At 45.1% G+C, this 26,093-nt stretch overlaps 1 protein-coding gene across 1 annotated transcript in view; it reads right to left on the reverse strand.

Moving 5' to 3' along the window:
* The window catches only part of HGH1 (HGH1 homolog), an 83,692-nt gene that overhangs the window by 22,794 nt on the left and 34,805 nt on the right, over positions 1-26,093 (reverse strand). The window contains exon 3 of the mRNA XM_069732107.1: positions 20,197-20,297. Within this exon, the coding sequence (XP_069588208.1) occupies positions 20,197-20,297 (101 nt within the window). The remainder of the gene's footprint in view (positions 1-20,196; positions 20,298-26,093) is intronic.

Genomic DNA, 26,093 nt, shown 5'->3' on the forward strand with positions numbered 1-26,093 from the left:
GGTGGGTCTGCCATGTATGGAGGCTCCGGGACCACAGTATGGGCCTCCTGGAAGCTCTGACTGTCAGCCTGCAGGCCCCGGCCTAGTGTGACTGCCAGGCCCTGGTCTGAAGCGGAGTCTTCAGTGTCTGTTATCAGGGACCTTGATGGGTCTGCCATGTATGGAGGCTCCGGGACCACAGTATGGACCTCCTGGAAGCTCTGACGGTCAGCCTGCAGGCCCCGGCCTAGTGTGACTGCCAGGCCCTGGTCTGAAGCTGAGTCTTCAGTGTCTGTTATCAGGGACCTTGGTGGGTCTGCCATGTATGGAGGCTCCGGGACCACAGTATGGGCCTCCTGTCCTGGCAGTTCTGTCTGAGACTCATCCTCTAATCTCTGGGCCTGAGTCTGAGCGGCAGCCTGACTCCGGGTCACAGCTGCCACATAATTACAGTCTTGTGCATTGGGACATTTTCCCTCCTCGCACGGGATCTCAGGTGGGTCACTTTCTTGCAACTTCTCTGCATCATTTACTTGCAAGGAAGGAACATAGTGGGACACCATCCTCCCCAGGTCCGTGCCTAGCAACACATGTATGGAGAACATAGAGTATCTTAGGCATCAGAATCATGTTAATGAGATTAATTCGGCCTACAACAGATAAATGCAACTTAGACCAAGCTCCTACCTTTGTCTTAAGAGTTCCCAGCACCGGTGTAAGATTCATATGTACCGTATATACTCGAGTATAAGCCGACCCGAGTATAAGCCGACCCCCCTAATTTTGCCACAAAAAACTGGGAAAACTTATTGACTCAAGTATAAGCCTAGGGTGGAAAATGCAGCAGCTACCGGTGAATTTCAAAAATAAAAATAGATGCTCCATACCGTTCATTATTGCCCCATATACAACTGTGCCATATAGAATGCTCTGCACCGTTCATTATGGCCCCATAGATGCTCCATATACAACTGTGCCCCATATATAATGCTCTGCATCGTTCATTATTGCCTCATAGATGCTCCATATACAACTGTGCTATATATAATGCTCTGCACCGTTCATTATGGCCCCATAGATGCTCCATATACAACTGTGCTATATATAATGCTCTGCACCGTTCATTATGGCCCCATAGATGCTCCATATACAACTGTGCCATATATAATGCTCTGCACCGTTCATTATGGCCCCATAGATGCTCCATATACAACTGTGCCCCATATATAATGCTCTGCATCGTTCATTATTGCCTCATAGATGCTCCATATACAACTGTGCCATATATAATGCTCTGCACCGTTCATTATTGCCTCATAGATGCTCCATATACAACTGTGCTATATATAATGCTCTGCACCGTTCATTATGGCCCCATAGATGCTCCATATACAACTGTGCTATATATAATGCTCTGCACCGTTCATTATGGCCTCATAGATGCTCCATATACAACTGTGCTATATATAATGCTCTGCACCGTTCATTATGGCCTCATAGATGCTCCATATACAACTGTGCTATATATAATGCTCTGCACCGTTCATTATGGCCTGTTGTGAATTTTGCTCTTGGGTTCCCTCCAGTGGTTGTAGGTGGGAATGCAGTTGTCTCTGACTCGCAGTCCTGGCCAGGTGTATCGGATGATTACAATTCTGACTGGGATATTTAGGTGTGCAGGATCCTTTAGCCCTTGCCAGTTGTCAATGTTCCTTGTGAAGTGTTGGATCACTTTCTGGCTTCTCCTGTTGCTGCCAAATTCAGCAAAGATAAGTGTTTGGTTTTTGTTTCTGTGGCACACTGCTGTGTGCTTGTTTCAGTTTTATTCCTGCTCTGTTTGTTGCAGATATATGCTCCTACATCTTTAGTTAGATGTAGGAAGTTTTTTGTATATTCTGCTGTGGATTTTTTGAAGGGTTTTAATACTGACCGCACAGAACTCTGTCCTATCCTGTCCTATCTAGCTAGAGTAGCCTCCTGTGCTAAATCCTGTTTTTCTGCCTGTGTATGTTTTTTCCTCTCCGACTTACCGCCAATATTTGTGGGGGGCTGTCTATCCTTTGGGGATTTTCTCTGAGGCAAGATAGTATTCCTATTTCCATCTTTAGGGGTATTTAGTTCTCCGGCTGTGACGAGGTGTCTAGGTGTGTTAGGTACACTCCACGGCTACTTCTAGTAGCGGTGTTAAGTTCAGGATTGCGGTCAGTACAGTGGCCACTTTCTCCAGTGAAAGCTGTCATGCAGCTCCTAGGTCACCGGATCATAACAATGGCCCCATAGATGCTCCATATAAAGCTGTGCCCCATATACAATGCTCTGCACCGTTCATTATGGCCCCATAGATGCTCCATATAAAGCTGTGCCCCATATATAATGCTCTGCACCGTTCATTATGGCCCCATAGATGCTCCATATAAAGCTGTGCCCCATATATAATGCTCGGCATCGTTCATTATAGCCCCATAGATGCTCCACATAAAGCTGTGCTATATATAATGCTCTGCACCGTTCATTATTGCCCCATAGCTGTGCCATATAGTGCTCTGCACCGTTCATTATTGCCCCATAGCTCTGCCATATAGTGCTCTGCGCCGTTCATTATTGCCCCATAGCTGTGCCATATAGTGCTCTGCACCGTTCATTATTTCCCCATAGCTCTGCCACATAGTGCTCTGCACCGTTCATATTTTCCCATAGCTGTGCCATATAGTGCTCTGCACCGTTCATTATTTCCCCATAGCTGTGCCATATAGTGCTCTGCACCGTTCATATTTCCCCATAGCTGTGCCATAAGGTGCTCTGCACCGTTCATATTGCCCCATATCTGTGCCATATAGTGCTCTGCACCGTTCATTATTGCCCCATAGCTCTGCCATATAGTGCTCTGCGCCGTTCATTATTGCCCCATAGCTCTGCCATATAGTGCTCTGCACCGTTCATTATTGCCCCATAGATGCTCATTATTATTATTATTATTTATTGTTATAGCGCCATTTATTCCATGGCGCTTTACATGTGAGGAGGGGTATACATAATAGAAACAAGTACAATAAACTTAAACAATACAAGTCATAACTGGTACAGGAGGAGTGAGGACCCTGCCCGCGAAGGCTCACAATCTACAGAACATCCTCCTATGAGAGCATCCGGGGTCGGACTGGCCCACCAGACTATTCACACCTAGCACAGTGACCCTTGGTATGGCCAAATAATTTGGTGCATCTTCCCTCCTACTTATTTTTCATCATTCTTCACCCTTCTCTGGCTCTTCTAAAGCTCAAGGAAGAGGAAGACAGGAATAGAAGGCAAACAATTAAGTGGGATGGTGCGCTGAACTGTATGGCTACTGTATGGCCACTCCCAAGAGTGCACCGTGTGCCTGTGCTTGATTTCAACAGTCATTTTGTGCTGACTGACTCCCTTTAAAAATATAGGATAGTTATTGGTTGAACAACCATTGGGCTAACAGGCATTTTTCTATCTTATCTTTATAGACATATATATTTGGATTGCGGATTTAAATAGCGAATAAAAGGGCTTCCAGTCAGCTATGTAACACTTGTCTTAGAGGGCAAGTCCAAACCCTTCTCAATCTGTATGTTTCCCCCTTTAAAAATAATAGCACTTATACTCCCCTCCAGTGCCGGCGCGGCCTCAGCAGTATCAGCACTGGCTCTCTGAAGGCTCACGCAACGGTATGACATCATGTGATCACCGCGGCCAATCAGCGGTCGTGTCACTCGTCCCGCCTTCGGACAAACCGCTCACATCTGGAGGAAGTGAATGCTGCTGCTGACTATTCCTCTGGACGTACGTGATATGTCCGAAGGCGGGGCGAGTGAGACTACCGCCGACCGGCCGCAGCGATCACACGATGTCACACCGCCACGCCATTGTCAGGAGAGACAGTGCTGACACCGCTGGAAGCGCGCCGTCACCGGAGGGGAGCAAAAGTGGTGTTACTTCAAAAGGATTGATAAGGGGTTGTCTGAGTAGCATATACCATAGCACTGATCCTATGAAACCGTTCCCCTACTGGTCAAACAATGCATCGATCGAACACAGCATTCAGATTCATGTCAGGCAAAGCGTACCAGACTGGAGCTTCAGGCTAATATTCCTTAACAGGATTAACCCCTTAGTGACGGAGCCAAATTTTTGAAATCTGACCAGTGTGACTTTATGTGGTAATAACTGCAACGCTTCAACAAATCCCAGTGATTTTGAGACTGTTTTTTCGTGACATATTATACTTTATGATAATGGAAAATTTTGGTCAATATCTTTTGTGTTTATTTATAAAAAATATCAAAAATTTGAGAAAAATTTAAAAAAATTAGCAATTTTCAAAATTTCAATGATTATCCCTTTAATCCAGATGGTTGTACCACAGCAAACCATTAATAACATTTCCCACATGTCGGCTTTACATCAGCACCATTTGTAAAATGTTATTTTATTTTTTTAGCATTTTAGGAGGTTTAAAATTATAGCAGCAATTTTTCATTTTTTCAAGGAAATTTACTAAATTTATTATTTTAGGGACTTATCCTTGTTTGAAGTGACTTTAGGGGTCTCATATATTGGGAAACCCCCAAACGTGATACCATTTTAAAAACAGCACCCCCTGACATATCAAAAACGGCGGTCAGGTAGTTTATTAACCCTTCAGGGGCTTTACAGGAATTAAAGCAAAGTGACATGACAGAAATGAAAATGTGTCTTTTTACCACCTAAATGCCTCTAACTTCTGCACAGATTACTACAGCCGACAGACTCTAAGGCCGCTATATGGCCATGAATTGCCGGCAAACATCAGGACCACACAATCATGATCTGAGGGCACCAATTGGGATAAAGAGGAAGCCCCCACACTCTGTTAACCATTTATAATGATGTAGTCACTATTTACAGCAGCATCTAAGGGGTTAAACAGATTTGGACGGTGCAAACACTGATCGTGGCTGATGCAGAAATTTGTCAGCTCTAGTGGACAGCCGACAGCTGCTGGATTGTCATCTGTATGGGGAGGCTATTCTCTTATATCTCAGGTCAGTTAAAAGACGTATTGGCGGTCATTAAGGGGTTAAAATACTGCTTGTTTATGAATCTCTAAGTGTTTTTCCACAAGAGCTGCTGTGTAACGCATCATCAACCTGAAAAAAGGTTAATGTTCCACATAGTCAGAGTGCACAGAAACACTTGTGGCCCAGTACGTCTGTACCCTGAAATATGGGACGAGGGGGAGACGCTGCAGAGCAGATAAGACAAGTGCAGGAGGAGTTGGAGAAGAGGAGGACGCATCTTACATGTGGAAAAGAAGTGAAGTCAGGAATAGCTGTGATTGACACTTCCAACTATGAAGCACAAACACACTTTTTTTCCATTTTATTTCCAGGATTGTCATGTTTCAGATTTTGTTATGAAATCCTCTATTTAAAAAAAAAAAAAGCAATGTATGTGCAATGCCACCATTTTGGCAGAAAAACCTCAACCATTCCTTTCAGCTTAAACTACTAGTCTATGTCCACATCTGTTTGTCAGTTTCCTGCCATTTGAAGCTGTGCTACCGGTATATACAGTGGGGCAAAAAAGTATTTAGTCAGTCAGCAATAGTGCAAGTTCCACCACTTAAAAAGATGAGAGGCGTCTGTAATTTACATCATAGGTAGACCTCAACTATGGGAGACAAACTGAGAAAAAAAATCCAGAAAATCACATTTTCAAAAAAGAAAAGGGCACACAGCAACAAGTGACAGCAAAAAGTACAGCCAAGAAGCAACGAAGAGTGGTGGTGGTGGGAGACTCACTACTGAGAGGCACCGAAGCAGCCATCTGCAGACCGGACATAACTGCAAGAGAAGTATGCTGCCTTCCAGGTGCGATGATCAAGGATGTGACCGATAGGATACCAAAGCTCTTCAGCTCCAAGGACGTCCACCCATTTCTTCTGATACATGTTGGCACCAATGACACGGCAAGGAAGGACCTACCGACAATCTGCAAGGACTTTGAAGAGTTGGGGAAGAAAGTAAAGGAACTGGATGCACAGGTAGTTTTTTCTTCTATCCTTCCAGTAGACGGGCATGGCACCAGGAGATGGAACAGGATCCTTGATGCAAACAACTGGCTAAGACGATGGTGCAGACAACAAGGATTTGGATTCCTGGACCACGGTGTGAATTACTGGTATGATGGACTCCTCGCCAGAGACGGACTACACCTCAACAAACCTGGGAAACACACATTCGCCAGAAGACTCGCTACACTCATCAGGAGGGCGTTAAACTAGAAGAAGAGGGGACGGGAAGAAAAACATTAGACTCGAACAAAGACGACCCAGGAAAACATACTCAGAAGGGAGGTAAGAACATTTCTAAAACAATCCACAGTGAGGAGATTGGAACAAAACAAAATCCTCTAAACTGCATGCTCGCAAACGCCAGAAGCCTGACAAACAAGATGGAAGAACTAGAAGCAGAAATATCTACAGGTAACTTTGACATAGTGGGAATATCCGAGACATGGTTAGATGAAAGCTATGACTGGGCAGTTAACTTACAGGGTTACAGTCTGTTTAGAAAGGATCGTAAAAATCGGAGAGGAGGAGGGGTTTGTCTCTATGTAAAGTCTTGTCTAAAGTCCACTTTAAGGGAGGATATTAGCGAAGGGAATGAGGATGTCGAGTCCATATGGGTTGAAATTCATGGAGGGAAAAATGGTAACAAAATTCTCATTGGGGTCTGTTACAAACCCCCAAATATAACAGAAAGCATGGAAAGTCTACTTCGAAAGCAGATAGATGAAGCTGCAACCCATAATGAGGTCCTGGTTATGGGGGACTTTAACTACCCGGATATTAACTGGGAAACAGAAACCTGTGAAACCCATAAAGGCAACAGGTTTCTGCTAATAACCAAGAAAAATTATCTTTCACAATTGGTGCAGAATCCAACCAGAGGAGCAGCACTTTTAGACCTAATACTATCTAATAGACCTGACAGAATAACAAATCTGCAGGTGGTCGGGCATCTAGGAAATAGCGACCACAATATTGTACAGTTTCACCTGTCTTTCACTAGGGGGACTTGTCAGGGAGTCACAAAAACATTGAACTTTAGGAAGGCAAAGTTTGACCAGCTTAGAGATGCCCTTAATCTGGTAGACTGGGACAATATCCTCAGAAATGAGAATACAGATAATAAATGGGAAATGTTTAAGAACATCCTAAATAGGCAGTGTAAGCGGTTTATACCTTGTGGGAATAAAAGGACTAGAAATAGGAAAAACCCAATGTGGCTAAACAAAGAAGTAAGACAGGCAATTAACAGTAAAAAGAAAGCATTTGCACTACTAAAGCAGGATGGCACCATTGAAGCTCTAAAAAACTATAGGGAGAAAAATACTTTATCTAAAAAACTAATTAAAGCTGCCAAAAAGGAAACAGAGAAGCACATTGCTAAGGAGAGTAAAACTAATCCCAAACTGTTCTTCAACTATATCAATAGTAAAAGAATAAAAACTGAAAATGTAGGCCCCTTAAAAAATAGTGAGGAAAGAATGGTTGTAGACGACGAGGAAAAAGCTAACATATTAAACACCTTCTTCTCCACGGTATTCACGGTGGAAAATGAAATGCTAGGTGAAATCCCAAGAAACAATGAAAACCCTATATTAAAGGTCACCAATCTAACCCAAGAAGAGGTGCGAAACCGGCTAAATAAGATTAAAATAGATAAATCTCCGGGTCCGGATGGCATACACCCACGAGTACTAAGAGAACTAAGTAATGTAATAGATAAACCATTATTTCTTATTTTTAGTGACTCTATAGCGACAGGGTCTGTTCCGCAGGACTGGCGCATAGCAAATGTGGTGCCAATATTCAAAAAGGGCTCTAAAAGTGAACCTGGAAATTATAGGCCAGTAAGTCTAACCTCTATTGTTGGTAAAATATTTGAAGGGTTTCTGAGGGATGTTATTCTGGATTATCTCAATGAGAATAACTGTTTAACTCCATATCAGCATGGGTTTATGAGAAATCGCTCCTGTCAAACCAATCTAATCAGTTTTTATGAAGAGGTAAGCTATAGACTGGACCACGGTGAGTCATTGGACGTGGTATATCTCGATTTTTCCAAAGCGTTTGATACCGTGCCGCACAAGAGGTTGGTACACAAAATGAGAATGCTTGGTCTGGGGGAAAATGTGTGTAAATGGGTTAGTAACTGGCTTAGTGATAGAAAGCAGAGGGTGGTTATAAATGGTATAGTCTCTAACTGGGTCGCTGTGACCAGTGGGGTACCGCAGGGGTCAGTATTGGGACCTGTTCTCTTCAACATATTCATTAATGATCTGGTAGAAGGTTTACACAGTAAAATATCGATATTTGCAGATGATACAAAACTATGTAAAGCAGTTAATACAAGAGAAGATAGTATTCTGCTACAGATGGATCTGGATAAGTTGGAAACTTGGGCTGAAAGGTGGCAGATGAGGTTTAACAATGATAAATGTAAGGTTATACACATGGGAAGAGGGAATCAATATCACCATTACACACTGAACGGGAAACCACTGGGTAAATCTGACAGGGAGAAGGACTTGGGGATCCTAGTTAATGATAAACTTACCTGGAGCAGCCAGTGCCAGGCAGCAGCTGCCAAGGCAAACAGGATCATGGGGTGCATTAAAAGAGGTCTGGATACACATGATGAGAGCATTATACTGCCTCTGTACAAATCCCTAGTTAGACCGCACATGGAGTACTGTGTCCAGTTTTGGGCACCAGTGCTCAGGAAGGATATAATGGAACTAGAGAGAGTACAAAGGAGGGCAACAAAATTAATAAAGGGGATGGGAGAACTACAATACCCAGATAGATTAGCGAAATTAGGATTATTTAGTCTAGAAAAAAGACGACTGAGGGGCGATCTAATAACCATGTATAAGTATATAAGGGGACAATACAAATATCTCGCTGAGGATCTGTTTATACCAAGGAAGGTGACGGGCACAAGGGGGCATTCTTTGCGTCTGGAGGAGAGAAGGTTTTTCCACCAACATAGAAGAGGATTCTTTACTGTTAGGGCAGTGAGAATCTGGAATTGCTTGCCTGAGGAGGTGGTGATGGCGAACTCAGTCGAGGGGTTCAAGAGAGGCCTGGATGTCTTCCTGGAGCAGAACAATATTGTATCATACAATTATTAGGTTCTGTAGAAGGACGTAGATCTGGATATTTATTATGATGGAATATAGGCTGAACTGGATGGACAAATGTCTTTTTTCGGCCTTACTAACTATGTTACTATGTTACTATGTTACATTGTCTGTTTTTTTAACATTTTTTTTGCATATTATGGTGGAAAATAAGTATTTGGTCAGAAACAAACAATCAAGATTTCTGACTCTCACAGACCTGTAACTTCTTCTTTAAGAGTCTCCTCTTTCCTCCACTCATTACCTGTAGTAATGGCACCTGTTTAAACTTGTTATCAGTATAAAAAGACACCTGTGCACACCCTCAAACAGTCTGACTCCAAACTCCACTATGGTGAAGACCAAAGAGCTGTCAAAGGACACCAGAAACAAAATTGTAGCCCTGCACCAGGCTGGGAAGACTGAATCTGCAATAGCCAACCAGCTTGGAGTGAAAAAATCAACAGTGGGAGCAATAATTAGAAAATGGAAGACATACAAGACCACTGATAATCTCCCTCGATCTGGGGCTCCACGCAAAATCCCACCCCGTGGGGTCAGAATGATCACAAGAACGGTGAGCAAAAATCCCAGAACCACGCGGGGGGACCTAGTGAATGAACTGCAGAGAGCTGGGACCAATGTAACAAGGCCTGCCATAAGTAACACACTACGCCACCATGGACTCAGATCCTGCAGTGCCAGACGTGTCCCACTGCTTAAGCCAGTACATGTCCGGGCCCGTCTGAAGTTTGCTAGAGAGCATTTGGATGATCCAGAGGAGTTTTGGGAGAATGTCCTATGGTCTGATGAAACCAAACTGTAACTGTTTGGTAGAAACACAACTTGTCGTGTTTGGAGGAAAAAGAATACTGAGTTGCATCCATCAAGCACCATACCTACTGTAAAGCATGGTGGTGGAAACATCATGCTTTGGGGCTGTTTCTCTGCAAAGGGGCCAGGACGACTGATCCGGGTACATGAAAGAATGAATGGGGCCATGTATCGTGAGATTTTGAGTGCAAACCTCCTTCCATCAGAAAGGGCATTGAAGATGAAACGTGGCTGGGTCTTTCAACATGACAATGATCCAAAGCACACCGCCAGGGCAACGAAGGAGTGGCTTCGTAAGAAGCATTTCAAGGTCCTGGAGTGGCCTAGCCAGTCTCCAGATCTCAACCCTATAGAAAACCTTTGGAGGGAGTTGAAAGTCCGTGTTGCCAAGCGAAAAGCCAAAAACATCACTGCTCTAGAGGAGATCTGCATGGAGGAATGGGCCAACATACCAACAACAGTGTGTGGCAACCTTGTGAAGACTTACAGAAAACGTTTGACCTCTGTCATTGCCAACAAAGGATATATTACAAAGTATTGAGATGAAATTTTGTTTCTGACCAAATACTTATTTTCCACCATAATATGCAAATAAAATGTTAAAAAAACAGACAATGTGATTTTCTGGAATTTTTTTTCTCAGTTTGTCTCCCATAGTTGAGGTCTACCTATGATGTAAATTACAGACGCCTCTCATCTTTTTAAGTGGTGGAACTTGCACTATTGCTGACTGACTAAATACTTTTTTGCCCCACTGTATAATGCTGCTGCTGCTGTAATAAAAAAAAAATGCCATACTCACCTCTCTTGCTTGCAGCTCCCAGCGTCCGGTCCCGGCGTCTCTCCGCACTGACTGTTCAGGCAGAAGGCGCCGCGCACACTATATGCGTCATCGCGCCCTCTGACCTGAACAGTCAGTGCGGAGAAACGCCGGGAAGATGGAGCGGCGCCCGGCGTGTGGAATGCGGACAGGTGAATATGCTTACCTGCTCCCGATGTCCCGCTCCTTCTCCCGGACAGCTGGTCTCCGGGTGCCGCAGCCTCTTCCTCTATCAGCGGTCACTGGCACCGCTCATTAGAGGAATGAATATGCGGCTTCACCCCTATGGGAGTGGAGTCCATATTCATTACTTTAATGAGCGGTACCATGTGACCGCTGAACAGGGGAAGAGCTGCAGCACCCGAAGACCATGGGACTGCAGGGACAGCGCCAGGATCGCCGGGACTAGGTAAGTATGCCTCAGCGCCCTCACCCGCCGACCGTGACTCGAGTATAAGCCGAGAAGGGCCCTTTCAGCCCAGAAATTTGGGCTGAAAATCTTGGCTTATACTCGAGTATATACAGTAAGTAATTCGTGATCGGCAAAGAGATTTATATCCCCAAATATTTGAATTGATCTGCTACTTTAAGTCTACCCCCTCCATAGAATCTCCCAACTCACCCCCGGCATCATCCACCATAAACAGAGTTGACTTATTCCAATTTATTTTAAGCCCCGACAAAAGCACCAAATCCCTCAATGAGCCGAATCGCATTACTCAATGAATCATGTGGATCACTCAAGAACAGCAGTATATCATCCGCATAAAGCGCAATCTTTTCCTCTATCAATCCATATTTAAACCCAGAGACCTCAGCGGACTGTCGGATCTTGGCGGCCAGCGGCTCCACGGCTAAAGCAAACAAAAGAGGGGAGAGCGGGCACCCCTGTCTCGTCCCTCTATGTAGCCTTATCGTGTGAGAAAGCTCCCCATTCACTCTCACCCTAGCTGATGGTTGCGCGTACAGTAGCTGAACCCAGGACACAAATTGTAGTTCGAAGCCAAAGAATTGCAATACCTGCCACAAGTATCCCCATTCCACACTGTCACATGCCTTATGGGCATCTAAAGAAGCAATAGCTCTATGCCCACCATGATCAGCCCCCAATTGTAAATTCAAAAAAAGCCTTCTAAGATTGACTGCCGTGGACCTGCCCGGCATAAAGCCAGATTGATCTGGATGAATCAATCCAGAAATAACACCTGATAATCGGGCCGCCAACACCCCAGCCAGAAGTTTAACATCCGTTGTCAGCAAAGAAATCGGGCGATAGGATTCAGGCAGTCGTAAATCTTTATCTTCCTTCGGGATTACAACTATTATGGCCTCCCTCATAGAGGCTGGGAGAATCCCTCCATTCCTAGCCTCCTCCAAAACTACTCGTAATCTGGGTAGCAACACCTCCTCCATTTCCTTATAAATTTCAGCTGGCAATCCATCTGCTCCTGGGGCCTTACCTCTTGCCATGGCTCTTAAAGCTCGACTTAGTTCTTCGTCTGTGAGAGGTCCCTCCAAACTTTCCCTATCCTCCTCACTCAGTCTAGGTAGGACAATACCTTCTAGAAATGCCACGTTGTCAGTCCCCGATGGGTCCACACCAGAGGAGTATAGATCTGTATAGAAGTACGTAAAGACCCTTAAGATCTCAGAGGTCTCCGACACTTTTATACCGTTAACAGGCTCTAGTTAATGTACGAATGGTGTACCCCTCTGGGCTGACGCCACCAGCGAGAGCTTATGTCCAACTACCTCCCCTTCCTGGTAAAAGGCTAGTCGTTGGAACTCTCTCTTCCTCCCTGCCCTCTCCAGAAGAAGTTTATCCATATTATTCTGGGCTTCTCTTAACCGTTTCCCAGCCTCGGGGTACCCAGTGTGGCCATCTCATCTTCAGCAATTCTCAACCTTTCCCTTGCAGCATTCTCCGCCTGTTTTGATTGCCGCTTACATCTACTGATGTCCCTGAACAGCAAACCTCTCAAATATGCCTTCATCGTCTCCCATACAGTGGGTATGTCCGAGCTGCCCTCGTTAATCTCAAAAAACTCCTCCACCTCCCGCTGTATGCCCTCCAAACTCACACTATTCAGATGAAATTTCCACTCTCCCCTATGCCGTGCTTGTGTCCCCATTGGCCATAACTCCACCTCTATTGGATTATGATTAGAGATCGCCCGTGGTAAGTATCTCACCTCTCCCACCATAGAATCAAACATATTGTTTCCGAGCGCCATATCTATTCTGGATAACATAGTAACATAGTTAGTAAGGCCGAAAAAAGACATTTGTCCATCCAGTTCAGCCTATATTCCATCATAATAAATCCCCAGATCTACGTCCTTCTACAGAACCTAATAATTGTATGATACAATATTGTTCTGCTCCAGGAAGACATCCAGGCCTCTCTTGAACCCCTCGACTGAGTTCGCCATCACCACCTCCTCAGGCAAGCAATTCCAGATTCTCACTGCCCTAACAGTAAAGAATCCTCTTCTATGTTGGTGGAAAAACCTTCTCTCCTCCAGACGCAAAGAATGCCCCCTTGTGCCCGTCACCTTCCTTGGTATAAACAGATCCTCAGCGAGATATTTGTATTGTCCCCTTATATACTTATACATGGTTATTAGATCGCCCCTCAGTCGTCTTTTTTCTAGACTAAATAATCCTAATTTCGCTAATCTATCTGGTTATTGTAGTTCTCCCATCCCCTTTATTAATTTTGTTGCCCTCCTTTGTACTCTCTCTAGTTCCATTATATCCTTCCTGAGCACCGGTGCCCAAAACTGGACACAGTACTCCATGTGCGGCCTAGGGATTTGTACAGAGGCAGTATAATGCTCTCATCATGTGTATCCAGACCTCTTTTAATGCACCCCATGATCCTGTTTGCCTTGGCAGCTGCTGCCTGGCACTGGCTGCTCCAGGTAAGTTTATCATTAACTAGGATCCCCAAGTCCTTCTCCCTGTCAGATTTACCCAGTGGTTTCCCATTCAGTGTGTAATGGTGACATTGATTCCTTCTTCCCATGTGTATAACCTTACATTTATCATTGTTAAACCTCATCTGCCACCTTTCAGCCCAAGTTTCCAACTTATCCAGATCCATCTGTAGCAGAATACTATCTTCTCTTGTATTAACTGCTTTACATAGTTTTGTATCATCTGCAAATATCGATATTTTACTGTGTAAACCTTCTACCAGATCATTAATGAATATGTTGAAGAGAACAGGTCCCAATACCGACCCCTGCGGTACCCCACTGGTCACAGCGACCCAGTTAGAGACTATACCATTTATAACCACCCTCTGCTTTCTATCACTAAGCCAGTTACTAACCCATTTACACACATTTTCCCCCAGACCAAGCATTCTCATTTTGTGTACCAACCTCTTGTGCGGCACGGTATCAAACGCTTTGGAAAAATCGAGATATACCACGTCCAATGACTCACCGTGGTCCAGTCTATAGCTTACCTCTTCATAAAAACTGATTAGATTGGTTTGACAGGAGCGATTTCTCATAAACCCATGCTGATATGGAGTTAAACAGTTATTCTCATTGAGATAATCCAGAATAACATCCCTCAGAAACCCTTCAAATATTTTACCAACAATAGAGGTTAGACTTACTGGCCTATAATTTCCAGGTTCACTTTTAGAGCCCTTTTTGAATATTGGCACCACATTTGCTATGCGCCAATCCTGCGGAACAGATCCTGTCGCTATAGAGTCCCTAAAAATAAGAAATAATGGTTTATCTATTACATTACTTAGTTCTCTTAGTACTCGTGGGTGTATGCCATCCGGACCCGGAGATTTATCTATTTTAATCTTATTTAGCCGGTTTCGCACCTCTTCTTGGGTTAGATTGGTGACCCTTAATATAGGGTTTTCATTGTTTCTTGGGATTTCACCTAGCATTTCATTTTCCACCGTGAATACCGTGGAGAAGAAGGTGTTTAATATGTTAGCTTTTTCCTCGTCATCTACAACCATTCTTTCCTCACTATTTTTTAAGGGGCCTACATTTTCAGTTTTTATTCTTTTACTATTGATATAGTTGAAGAACAGTTTGGGATTAGTTTTACTCTCCTTAGCAATGTGCTTCTCTGTTTCCTTTTTGGCAGCTTTAATTAGTTTTTTAGATAAAGTATTTTTCTCCCTATAGTTTTTTAGAGCTTCAATGGTGCCATCCTGCTTTAGTAGTGCAAATGCTTTCTTTTTACTGTTAATTGCCTGTCTTACTTCTTTGTTTAGCCACATTGGGTTTTTCCCATTTCTAGTCCTTTTATTCCCACAAGGTATAAACCGCTTACACTGCCTATTTAGGATGTTCTTAAACATTTCCCATTTATTATCTGTATTCTTATTTCTGAGGATATTGTCCCAGTCTACCAGATTAAGGGCATCTCTAAGCTGGTCAAACTTTGCCTTCCTAAAGTTCAATGTTTTTGTGACTCCCTGACAAGTCCCCCTAGTGAAAGACAGGTGAAACTGCACAATATTGTGGTCGCTATTTCCTAAATGCCCAACCACCTGCAGATTTGTTATTCTGTCAGGTCTATTAGATAGTATTAGGTCTAAAAGTGCTGCTCCTCTGGTTGGATTCTGCACCAATTGTGAAAGATAATTTTTCTTGGTTATTAGCAGAAACCTGTTGCCTTTATGGGTTTCACAGGTTTCTGTTTCCCAGTTAATATCCGGGTAGTTAAAGTCCCCCATAACCAGGACCTCATGAGCCGGTCAATAGCAAGAGTATCCCCTCTCCCCCACGTGCCGCACTCTCCACAAATCAGTCATACCGATCTCTCGAATATATGTTCCGAACGGCGTAACATGGCTTTATGACCTGTTTTAAGTATTTTTGTTTTTATCCCAGAAATCATCACATATATTGTTGAGGTCTCGATTAATTAAAAGCGGCATCGGATCTCCCCGTCCAATCAATTCTAACACTTCTCTAAGTTTTTTACTCGAATAAGGGGGAGGAATGTACATAGCCACCACACACATCAATATACCAAGCATTCTACTGTTCATCCACATCAGCATACACCTTCATCTCTTCATAGCGCACCCCTGTTGGGACCAACACCGACACCCCCCTCGAGTATGTAGAGAAGGTGGAGTGATACGTTTTTTTGCAACCACCGCCTGCGTAAGATGTCCACCCTCTCACGAACCAAGTATGTCTCCAGCAGACATATCAGTGAGGCCCTCTGGTCTCGTGCGTATTGTAGCACCGCTGCTCGTCTAGTTTTGTCAGCTAGGCCTCTAACGTTCCAACTCAGTATTTTAATACCGTCCCCCATCATGATACAGAACATTCATCAAGAAAATCCTACTCCTTAACCTGAGCTGTCTAACCCCTCTCCACCCCCTTTAAACTCCACCCCCCCCCCCCCCCCAAGATAAAGCATTTTCCTCTCATCGAGAGTGGGGCTCCTTGGCCTGTTTGAAGCACTCTCACCAAAGTAACCTCCTCTAACTGGTTCCCGCGACCCTCAGAACCACATCTCTTTACATTAATTATTAACAGTACAGAACAAACAGTGAAGTAAAGAGTAAAAAAAAAACCAAAACAAACATCGTTTGCAGTGCACCCTATTAACAATCCCCACCCCACCCCTAATTTTCCAGCACAACTCTAACTTCTGTAATAGTTAAGCCAAGTCATATTCCACGCCTCCAAAAGTGAAAGAGACACAGGTATCAAATGGGTACAAATAGCAACCCAGTTCTCTTATCCCAAACATATTGGTAACAATAACGGCTCACGCCTCCGCTGAAAGTCAGTCTCCCGCCGCTTGTAGTTTCTTGGCATTGATGTCGATCCATTGTGTAGCGTCCTCTGGTGTCGTGAAGAAATGAGCTTTATTAAAGGCAACCACTCTCAACCTCGCAGGAAAAAACAGAGCATTGCACCCCCAGTTCTCTCAGTCGCCTCTTGATGCCAGTAAATTGCATTCTCTGTTTCTGGACCACAGCAGAGTAATCCGGGTAGGTGGCAATCCTCTGTCCGTCAACAGTGAGATCCTCCGTCCGTCAACAGTGAGACCCTCCATTTCTCTGGCCTTCCTGAGAATAATATCTCTGTCTCTGTAGTTTAATATCTTAGCCAGCATGGTATGAGGGTTGGCTCCAGGGCGAGGGGGCTGCGGCCGAACTCTGTGCGCTCTTTCTACAGCAAAGACCCTTGTCAGAATCTCGGTTCCAACCTTCTCCCTCAACCAATTTTCAATAAACTCAGTAGGATTTCTCCCCTCTGTTTTTTCTGGCAGACCCTCTATCATGATGTTATTTCTTCTGGATCGGTTTTCTAAATCCTCATTTTTTGCCGCCAATTCCGATATCTGTTGGGCAAAGTTTCTCTCTGCTTTTTGTAGTTGAACCACATGATCCTCCGCAGTACTCATCCTCTCCTTCACCTCCCCCATGCGTTTATCCATTTTCTGTATGGCAGCCTTTATCTGTATAATTTCCCCTTTCACCTCCTTCATCTGAAGGGTTAAATCATTCAGGGACTGGCTACAAGAGGATAAAGACGTCCTTTATATTGGGCTCCCCTCTCAATTCCACTTCCTTCTCAGCCTCTCCTGCTGCAGCCATGCTACTTTCTTCTTCCCCCTTCGGTGCCCCCCTCGCCCCATCATCAGTTTTCTCCTCCTCCTCTCCTTCAGATCTCTCCTCCATAGCCTCTTGTGCCTCTTCCCCACCAACCACCCGGGCAAACCTTTGAAGTTTTGCTGCAGCTTCCATGCGCTTCTGACAGGCAGCATTCTTCTCAGCTTCTGCTCTGGCCTCAGCGCCATCTTGGGGCCCTCCAGTCTCTCCTGCCCCCGCATCTCTCTGCCTCCTCCACGTCATTGTGAGCCTCTCCGGGTGTCTCCACAACTCTCCTTCACGCTCGGGTGATTCAGCTTCCAGATAAGGCTAGATTTATGGCAGCCAGCAATGTCTGTTCAGGATAATTATGCTTGTGGATCTCTTTCCTCAGCATCCGTTCACATGGCCGTCCAGGGCACGCCCCCCAAAAAATTGATCCTTGACCATAAGATCCGTTAAGTCCTCAAAACTGTTAACAGAAAGTCCCCGGATCCATTGGTGGAACGTGGTCCTCAAGGTGCTCACAACATCCGCATAGCTGTCAGTTGATCCACGTTGTAGGTTCCGGAACTTTCTCCGATACACTTCTGGTGTCAGGTTGTATTTCCTGATCAGGGCCTCTTTTATGGCCTCGTAGTTCGCATCTAGCTCTGGTGGGAGGTCAGCAAAAACTTCCAGGGCTTTGCCTCTCAACCCTGGGGTTAGATACTGTGCCCACTGCTCACGGGGCAGATGGTACTGCCTGCAGGTTTTTTCAAATCCCCGCAGGAAAGTATCTAAGTCCGTATCCTTCTCAATCACAGGGAAGTTTTCCAGATGTGGTCTCCTTGGATTTATGTCCTGGGAGGGGGTTATCTGAGGACTGATACCCCACTCTATTGGAGCCATCTGAAGATGGAAAGCTCTCTCCTCCCGGCGTTCTGCAGCCTCTCTCAGCTTGTCGGTCCCGACGTTCTGCAGCCTCTCTCTCAGCCTGTCGGTACTGTAGAATTAGCTGCATGTGTAGATTGGGATCACTTGTTCCCAGCCGTTGTAAGCCCATTTGCAAAGTACAGTCCATAGGCTCCTCAGCACTGGCATAGCTGACATTTCCATTAGGCATCTCCGGTGCAAGAGCTGGCATTGCTGGGTTTCTCTGAGGTGGGCTCTCTCCTTGCCCAGATGTTCCAGCACTTTGCTCTATGTCCTGCTCGACCAAGGCGCGTATTAGCAGCTCCCTGGATCTGTCGGCTGTCTCTATTCCTCTCTGCTCACAGAGGTCGGTCAGAGCTTCCTTGCTCTGCTTCTTGTACTGGGCTGCCATATCGATGAACAGCCTTTGCCAAATAAAAGATAGAAAAGAAAAACGGGGAGGGGAAACTGTTTGCAAGTATGTCTAAGTAAGCACTGAGCTGAACCTTGTAGAACTGGTGCACTCCTCGCAAGGATACCAATTCTTTAGTACAGGGAATAATTGCTTAAACCATACACTAATGCTGTAATAGAAATAATTCTATCCCACTGCTGCCACCAATTGTCACGGATTTCTGCTCCGTGGTGTCACTTATTCGTCACGTGCCTGCTCTCAGCAGGTGACTTGGGGTTGTGCCTGCAAGGGTTAATCTATCTCCCCACTCCCAGTCCAGCATTCAACCTCTGTCCTATGCTGTAATGGGAGCATAAATCACACACCGACCCAGGCCACACACCCGCTCATACACACTGCCACCACTCATCGAATACATGGGCGATGAGTCCCGGAACTAACAATACTAATAAAAATATGTCTATCACTCATAAGGCTCACACACCTTTTGGCTATGGATTCTTTTAGAACATTCAAGGTTCAACTTGTTAAAGTTTTATACTTTAATAACAAAAGGTTCAATGCTTACAATAAGAAAAATGTATAAAAATATGATAATAAAAAGACATACAACTTATGGAAAACAGTATCCAAATAAACAGGAGAAAATTACAGAAATTATCTAACTGGTAGTTGCTTTCTGCTCCCTGAAGGTAGGAAGAATGTAGATTGGATCACACCAGCTTCTCAGGCTGCCCCCATCATGTGAACACAATTCTCTGTCTGCAGCCTAAATTTATAACTTTGGTCTGAGGTCAGGTTTCTAGACCGGCCCCCCAGATTAATATCATAATTGCGGTCTGTTTGATTGGGCACGGCCGCTCTACTAATGAATATATATTATTTTCCTTTGGAGACACTTGTGAGATGGTTCCCAAGAATAGCTGACCTCAGGCCGCAATTAGCATCTCCCCTCCAAGCACTAGGGGGTGTCAAGTGTTCCTTTCTTCTTGGCCTTAGCCAGACCACCTGGTGTGATATGGAGACACAATTTCTACTAGTCCAAAGGAAGTACCTATTAACACCTAGGTGCGACTTGCCTTCAGGACAGATGTTACATTATCACTGGTCACACATATAACCCTAGACATATGTCACTACACACATATAGATATATATACACATATTTCACCAGACTGACTGTACAGACGGGACGGCCACTTGGGACAGGTTCAGACAGGACGGCCACTTGGGACAGGTACTGACTGTGCAGACAGGACGGCCAGAACTGTGGGTGTAGACACACCAGGAAGCAGGGGCATGCTGGTGTGGTGAGTAAGCCTGCATCCCTACATGGAGGGAGAAGGGGGCACCATGCAGGGGCACCAGAAGTAGCGCTCCAGTGTATCCCCATGTGAATGTCAGGTAAGAGTGGAAGCGGAAAGCTGGAGGAGAGGCAGCAGAATAACTCACCGTGACTGAAGCAGCAGTTCCTCAGGGTCCCCACGATGCCTCCTCTGCGCACAACTGACCCCTGGAAATGAGCGTACGGTAGGAGACGCTGCAGCACACACCTGGGGGCGGCACAAGAAGAAGCCGCCAATGTTATGTGCTATCTACGTGTACAGAGAAGTATAAATGTGATCTATACACACGTACAGTACAGACCAAAAGTTTGGATACACACCTTCTCATTTAAAGATTTTTCTGTATTTTCTTGACTATGAAAATTGTACATTCACACTGAAGGCATCAAAACTATGAATTAACACATGTGGAATTAGATACTTAACAAAAAAGTGTGAAACAACTGAAAATATGTCTTATATTCTAGGTTCTTCACAGTAGCCACCTTTTGCTTTGATGACTGCTTTGCACACTCTTGGCATTCTCTTGATGAGCTTCCAGAGGTAGTCACCGGGAATGGTTCTCACTTCACAGGTGTGCCCTGTCAGGTTTAATAAGCGTAAATGATGCATAAATATCATGTGATATAGATAACAACAATACATTTTTGCAAGATCATTAAGGGCAAGAACAGAATATAAAGAAGCGACACATTGTTGCTTCAACCCCTGGATGAAGCTTTTCAATGCGAAACGCGCGTCGGGTGTGGTGGACTCCTGGACTCATAAGGTAACGGTTACATTAATGTGGTTGGATGCAGATATTTTTCTAACTATGCTGTATAGTAATCAACACTTCTAAGGGTCTGATGATGGCATACCCATTTACCCTGCCAGACATCTAATTTTGTTTCCCTAGGATGTAAATGTATTATATGTTGGATATTTATGTACACAGCTTTGTCTACTTTATTGTCTCTCGACCTGAAGTACCATAATTGTACTTTTATATAGAAGCACACCGTCTGTCGCTTCTTTATCTACTGTTCTTGCCCTTGATGACCTTACAAGAATTTATTGCCGTTTTCTATATCACGATATTTATGCGTCATTTATACACTGTTCACATGTTATGTTCAGGCCTTTTCACCATTTACCTCATCTGTGTTTTTTTTCTTTTTATACTTCTATCAGTCATTTTATTTCTTGATTTTATTCATGTATTGTGAAAAAGTTATTTATAACTTCAGTTGGACTCTTTATGAAGTTTTCTGTTTTGCTGTCTCTACAGTGTGTCCGTAAAGTCACGGTGCACTTTTATAGTTTACATTTTGGCGCCCTTTCTCTGGCCCAATCATATCAGACCTGTTCATGACGAGAGATAACAAGAACCAATCAAACAACACAAACTCATTTAAGCTGTTGCTGAGCCCCCCAGTCAGATTAACCCCCGATAAACTGAGCTGTGATTAATACACTGCCAGGTCTGTCACATCATGCAGCCACAATCTGCCAGCTGTGTTATTTTCCATGCCTACGCTGAGAACGAACATAACACCCCTAAAGTGAACGCGTGGTGCGGCCTGATGCATAAGGTGATAGGTCCATTTTCTTTCGCGGAGCGCTCTGTGATGGCAGACACGTAACTTCACATATTGGAATTGTACGCAGTGCCACAATTTCCAGAAGGTGTCATCTTTCACCAGGACGGCGCTCCTCCGCACTACGCCACCATTGTTCGTGAGTTTCTGGATAGAAGATTCCCCCGGCCGTGGATAGCAGGGGTTCTGTCAAGCCATGGCCACCACGATCCCCGGATCTGACGCTCTTAGACTTACTTTTGGAGTTATGTGAAGCAACATGTGTACATTGTATCACCGACATTAATCACATAAGACAGAGAATCACAGACGTTATTCACTGTTACACCAGACGTCCCGACCCGTGTGTGGCAAGAACTTCACCATCGTTTGGATGTTTGTAGGGCCACAAATGGAGCCCACATCGAACTGCAATGAACAGGTATGAAACTGGGAGAGGTTTTCTTTTATTTGGAGCAGATTTCACATTTCTAGTTTTTTTGTTGTTTTCCAGTGACTGGACAAAAGTGCACCATGACTTTATGGACACGCTGTATTTTAGCCGTTTACCATTCCAGATTATCAACCTGGGCGTAAAGTGCTGACTCTCAGCTTTTGGCCGGTGTCATACTAAACGTATGGAAAATCGGTCCGAGTCTCCTTGCAGAGAGCCGCACAAGCGTTCTCCGTCTGGTCATCCGTGTGTAATGCGTCTGCAATGCGATTTTCTCCCACCCATATATCCGTACGGCTTCTGTATCACATGCATATGGCTTTACATTTTTCACTGATTTTCCCCATTGAATTACCGTAAATAGCTCAATGGGCTGAAATGAGGAAAACGTGTGCGTATGTCTCAAGCACCATGGATGGTCCGTGTGGTGTCCGAGTTTTTCTCGCACCCATACACTTGCATTGGCAAGCCTTGGACGATATACAATTGCAGCATGCTGAGATTTTACACGCACGCAGAATACGCCTGAGGATAAATACGGTGACGTGACCTTCCCCATAGATTAACACTGGTACGAGTGCTATGCGATGTTAGCACGCGTCCGCATTCTACAGTAGTGTGACTCCGGCCTTTATCTGAGAAAAGTCACATCCTTATTGGATGAAGGGTTCAGGAATTACAGCTCTTTCATATGGAGCTGTCTCTTATTCAAGGGACCAAAAATAATTGGACAATTATCTCAGAAGCTCTTTACTGGGAGGCATGGGCTATTTGATCATTAATCCATCATTAATAAAGCATGTGAAAGGTCTGGAACTGACTCCAGGTGTGGCATTTGCATTTGGAAACTGTTGCTGTGAACCCACAATATGCTGACAAAGGAGCAACAGATCATTATCAGGGTGTGTTTCCACGGTCAGGAAACGCTGCGTGTTTGATGCTGCGTTCAGCCGCACCGTCCAGATGTTACAGCATTTCATGAAATCCCGCCTCCTCTATGCATTAAAAGACGCAGGCGGCAGACCCACGTAAACGGACATGCGGTGCGTCTTTCCAGAACGCAGCATGTCTGTTTGTCATGTGGCGACGCTCAGTCGCAGCACGGTAAATTTACCATAGATAATCATTAGATGCTGTAAAACCGCAGCTAATGATTAGTCACATGCGCAATAACTGCGTAAACGCAGCTCACTACACATGTCTACTAATTTAAATAATCCCTTACCTGTCCCACCGCCGAAGTCCGCGTCCACTGCAATTCTAGCGATAACAGCTTACCGTGAGGACTGGCGTACACGTGACCGGGGGCCATCTCTGGGCACTAGGCTGGTTCTCACGGTCAGCTGGTGCGAGAACGCTGCAGTGTAGGCGAGTTATCTCCGGCAGCCATCTACAAGCTCTGCTATGTCTGGATGTCAGGCATAAGATGTAGCAGAGCCGGACTCGTCGTGGGACGCTCGTTATTAAATGGACTGCATCGGAACAGGGAGGACACTGCTGGTTTATTGGTTTTTATTTTTTTCAGGAGATCGATGGCTTTGCTTGGATTGTAATAAAGATGGCAAAACTGTCGTGTTTTATTTCATTAAAATACTTTGTGTTTTATTAACCCTTTACCAACTATAAAATTAGTACTGTTAAGTCGACTTAATGTCACCTTACAAAGCTGACATTAACCCCTTATTGCCCCATATCCCACCGCTACAGTGCAGTGGGAAGAGAGGGGCTAAGTGCCGGAATAGGCGCATCTTACAGATACGCCTTCTATGGGGCGGCTGGGGGCAGATGTTTGTAGCCGGTGGGGGGGAGAGGGGGGGGGGGGGGTTGGTCAATATCCAATCTCTAGGCTATGAATATCAGCCTGCAGCTGTCTGCCTAGCCTTTCTGGCTATAAAATATAGAGGGAGCCCACGTCATTTTTTTTTTTTTGGGGGGGGGGGGGGGGGGGTGTCCTCCTATTTCAATAGCCAGTAAAGACAAAACATACAGCTGCAGGGGTGATATTCATAGCCTGGGAAGATCCATGGGTGTTAACCCCTTCAAGACCTTATCCTTGTTCGGTTTTGCGTTTTCGTTTTTCACTCCCCTCCTTCCCAGAGCCATAACTTTTTTCTTTTTCCGTCATTTGGCCATGTGAGGGCTTATTTTTTGCGGGACGAGTTGTACTTTTGAACAACATCATTGGTTTTAGCATGTCGCGTACTAGAAACCGGGAAAAAAATTCCAAGTGCGGTGAAATTGCAAAAAAAGTGCAATCCCACACTTGTTTTTTGCTTGGCTTTTTTGCTAGGTTCATTAAATGCTAAAACTGAGCTGCCATTGTGCCCGCCCCGGAATAGAGTGTAACTGAGCCCTGCGTCTTGGACGCAGGGTTCAGTTACTGCACCGACAAAATCCTGCCGCTGGGACCCAATCAGCAGAAGAGACAGGGCCCGATGCGGGCCCCCTCTGCTGACCAGGTCCCATATGCCCAGTCAGAACGCTGCCTGTATCCCAGACAGTGTGAGTGGGCCCCCCGTCTCGCCAGGGCCCTGGCAATTGCCCGGGTGCTGACGCCGGCCCTGCATCCAACACCGCGGAGACACCATCAAGTGTTTCTCAACGCAGTGATTTCCGATAAGGGATGGGGCAGTGTTCTGAATCACTGCGTTGAGAAACACGTGATGGTGTCTCCGCGGTGTTGGATGTTTTGATCTCCCCGAGGTCATTCATCCTTATGTTTATAGCCTTTTTACTAGGCACTGCTCCTAACAGCCAGTTTCCTACTCCACACTGATGAGGGGCAAATACCCCGAAACAGCTGTCTGTGGATGGATGCCATGTTTTGGCACAGGTGGTTTTCCTTTTTGGATGCTGCCCTTCCCGTGGTTGTTCCTTCCCGGTGAAAGACCTGGCTATTTATTGCTTGCGTTGAGAAACACGTGATGGTGTCTCCGCAGCTTTTCTACAACCAAATATGTGTCGGTTTGATTTTTTTTATTGTTTTATTTTGAATGCGGCGAAAGGGGGGTGATTTAAACTTTTATATTTTTGTCATTTTTTAAAACTTTTTTTTTGTAACTTTTGCCATGCTTCAATAGTTTCCATGGGAGGCTAGTAACTGGCACAACTCGATCAGCTTTGCTACATGGGGGCGATCATCAGATCGCTGCTATGTAGCTTAATAACAGGCTGGCTATGAGCGCTGACCACAGGGTGGCGCTCACAGCAAGCCGGCAACAGCAACCATAGAGGTCTGCAGGAGACGTCTGGTTACTATGCAGACGCATCGCTGACCCCCGATCATGTGACGGGGGACGTCGATGCGCTCATTTCCGGCCGCCCGGCCGCAAGCGGTAGTGAAATGCCGCTGTCAGCGTTTGACAGCAGCATTTAACTAGTTAATAGCAGCGGATGGATCATGATTTCACCTGCCGCTAGGGCGCCCATGTCAGCTGTACTCAACCGCTGACATTTTGCGGCTTTGATGCGGGCTCACCGCCGCAGCCCACATCAGGCAGAGGTCGGGGTTAACCCCTTCCCAGGCTACAAACATCGGCTCTCAGTCGCTGGCTTTCCCTCTCTGGCGCAGACACCGGCAGCCCACACCATTTTTTTTTTATATTAGGCAGATATTAGTTTATTGTAAACGACATCTATAACCCTGTATGTAACCTGGTCATGGAATTAATGGTGCTATAGAAATAGAAATATTGCGCTTAAGGCCGGGGTCACCCATGTGAGAACCTCGCACCTTCACACCCGGCACTGCGCCATGGCTCGGGAGCGGAGCGTGCGGCTTCACGTCAGTGCCGGGGGCGGAGGAGTGAGACTCGTGCCAGTTCCTGCATGTGTAACCCGGCCTCTTTATTACCATGTTATTATGTCTATTACTAAACATCGGGCTCGGTATCATCTACCGATATATCTATCTATTAATTGATATATCTATTATCTACCCATTATCTGTCTGTGTGTGGATTCTTCAATGGAGTATGAAGAGGTTGGACA

Source organism: Ranitomeya imitator, chromosome 6, assembly GCF_032444005.1.
Source record: "Ranitomeya imitator isolate aRanImi1 chromosome 6, aRanImi1.pri, whole genome shotgun sequence".
NCBI lineage: Eukaryota > Metazoa > Chordata > Amphibia > Anura > Dendrobatidae > Ranitomeya > Ranitomeya imitator.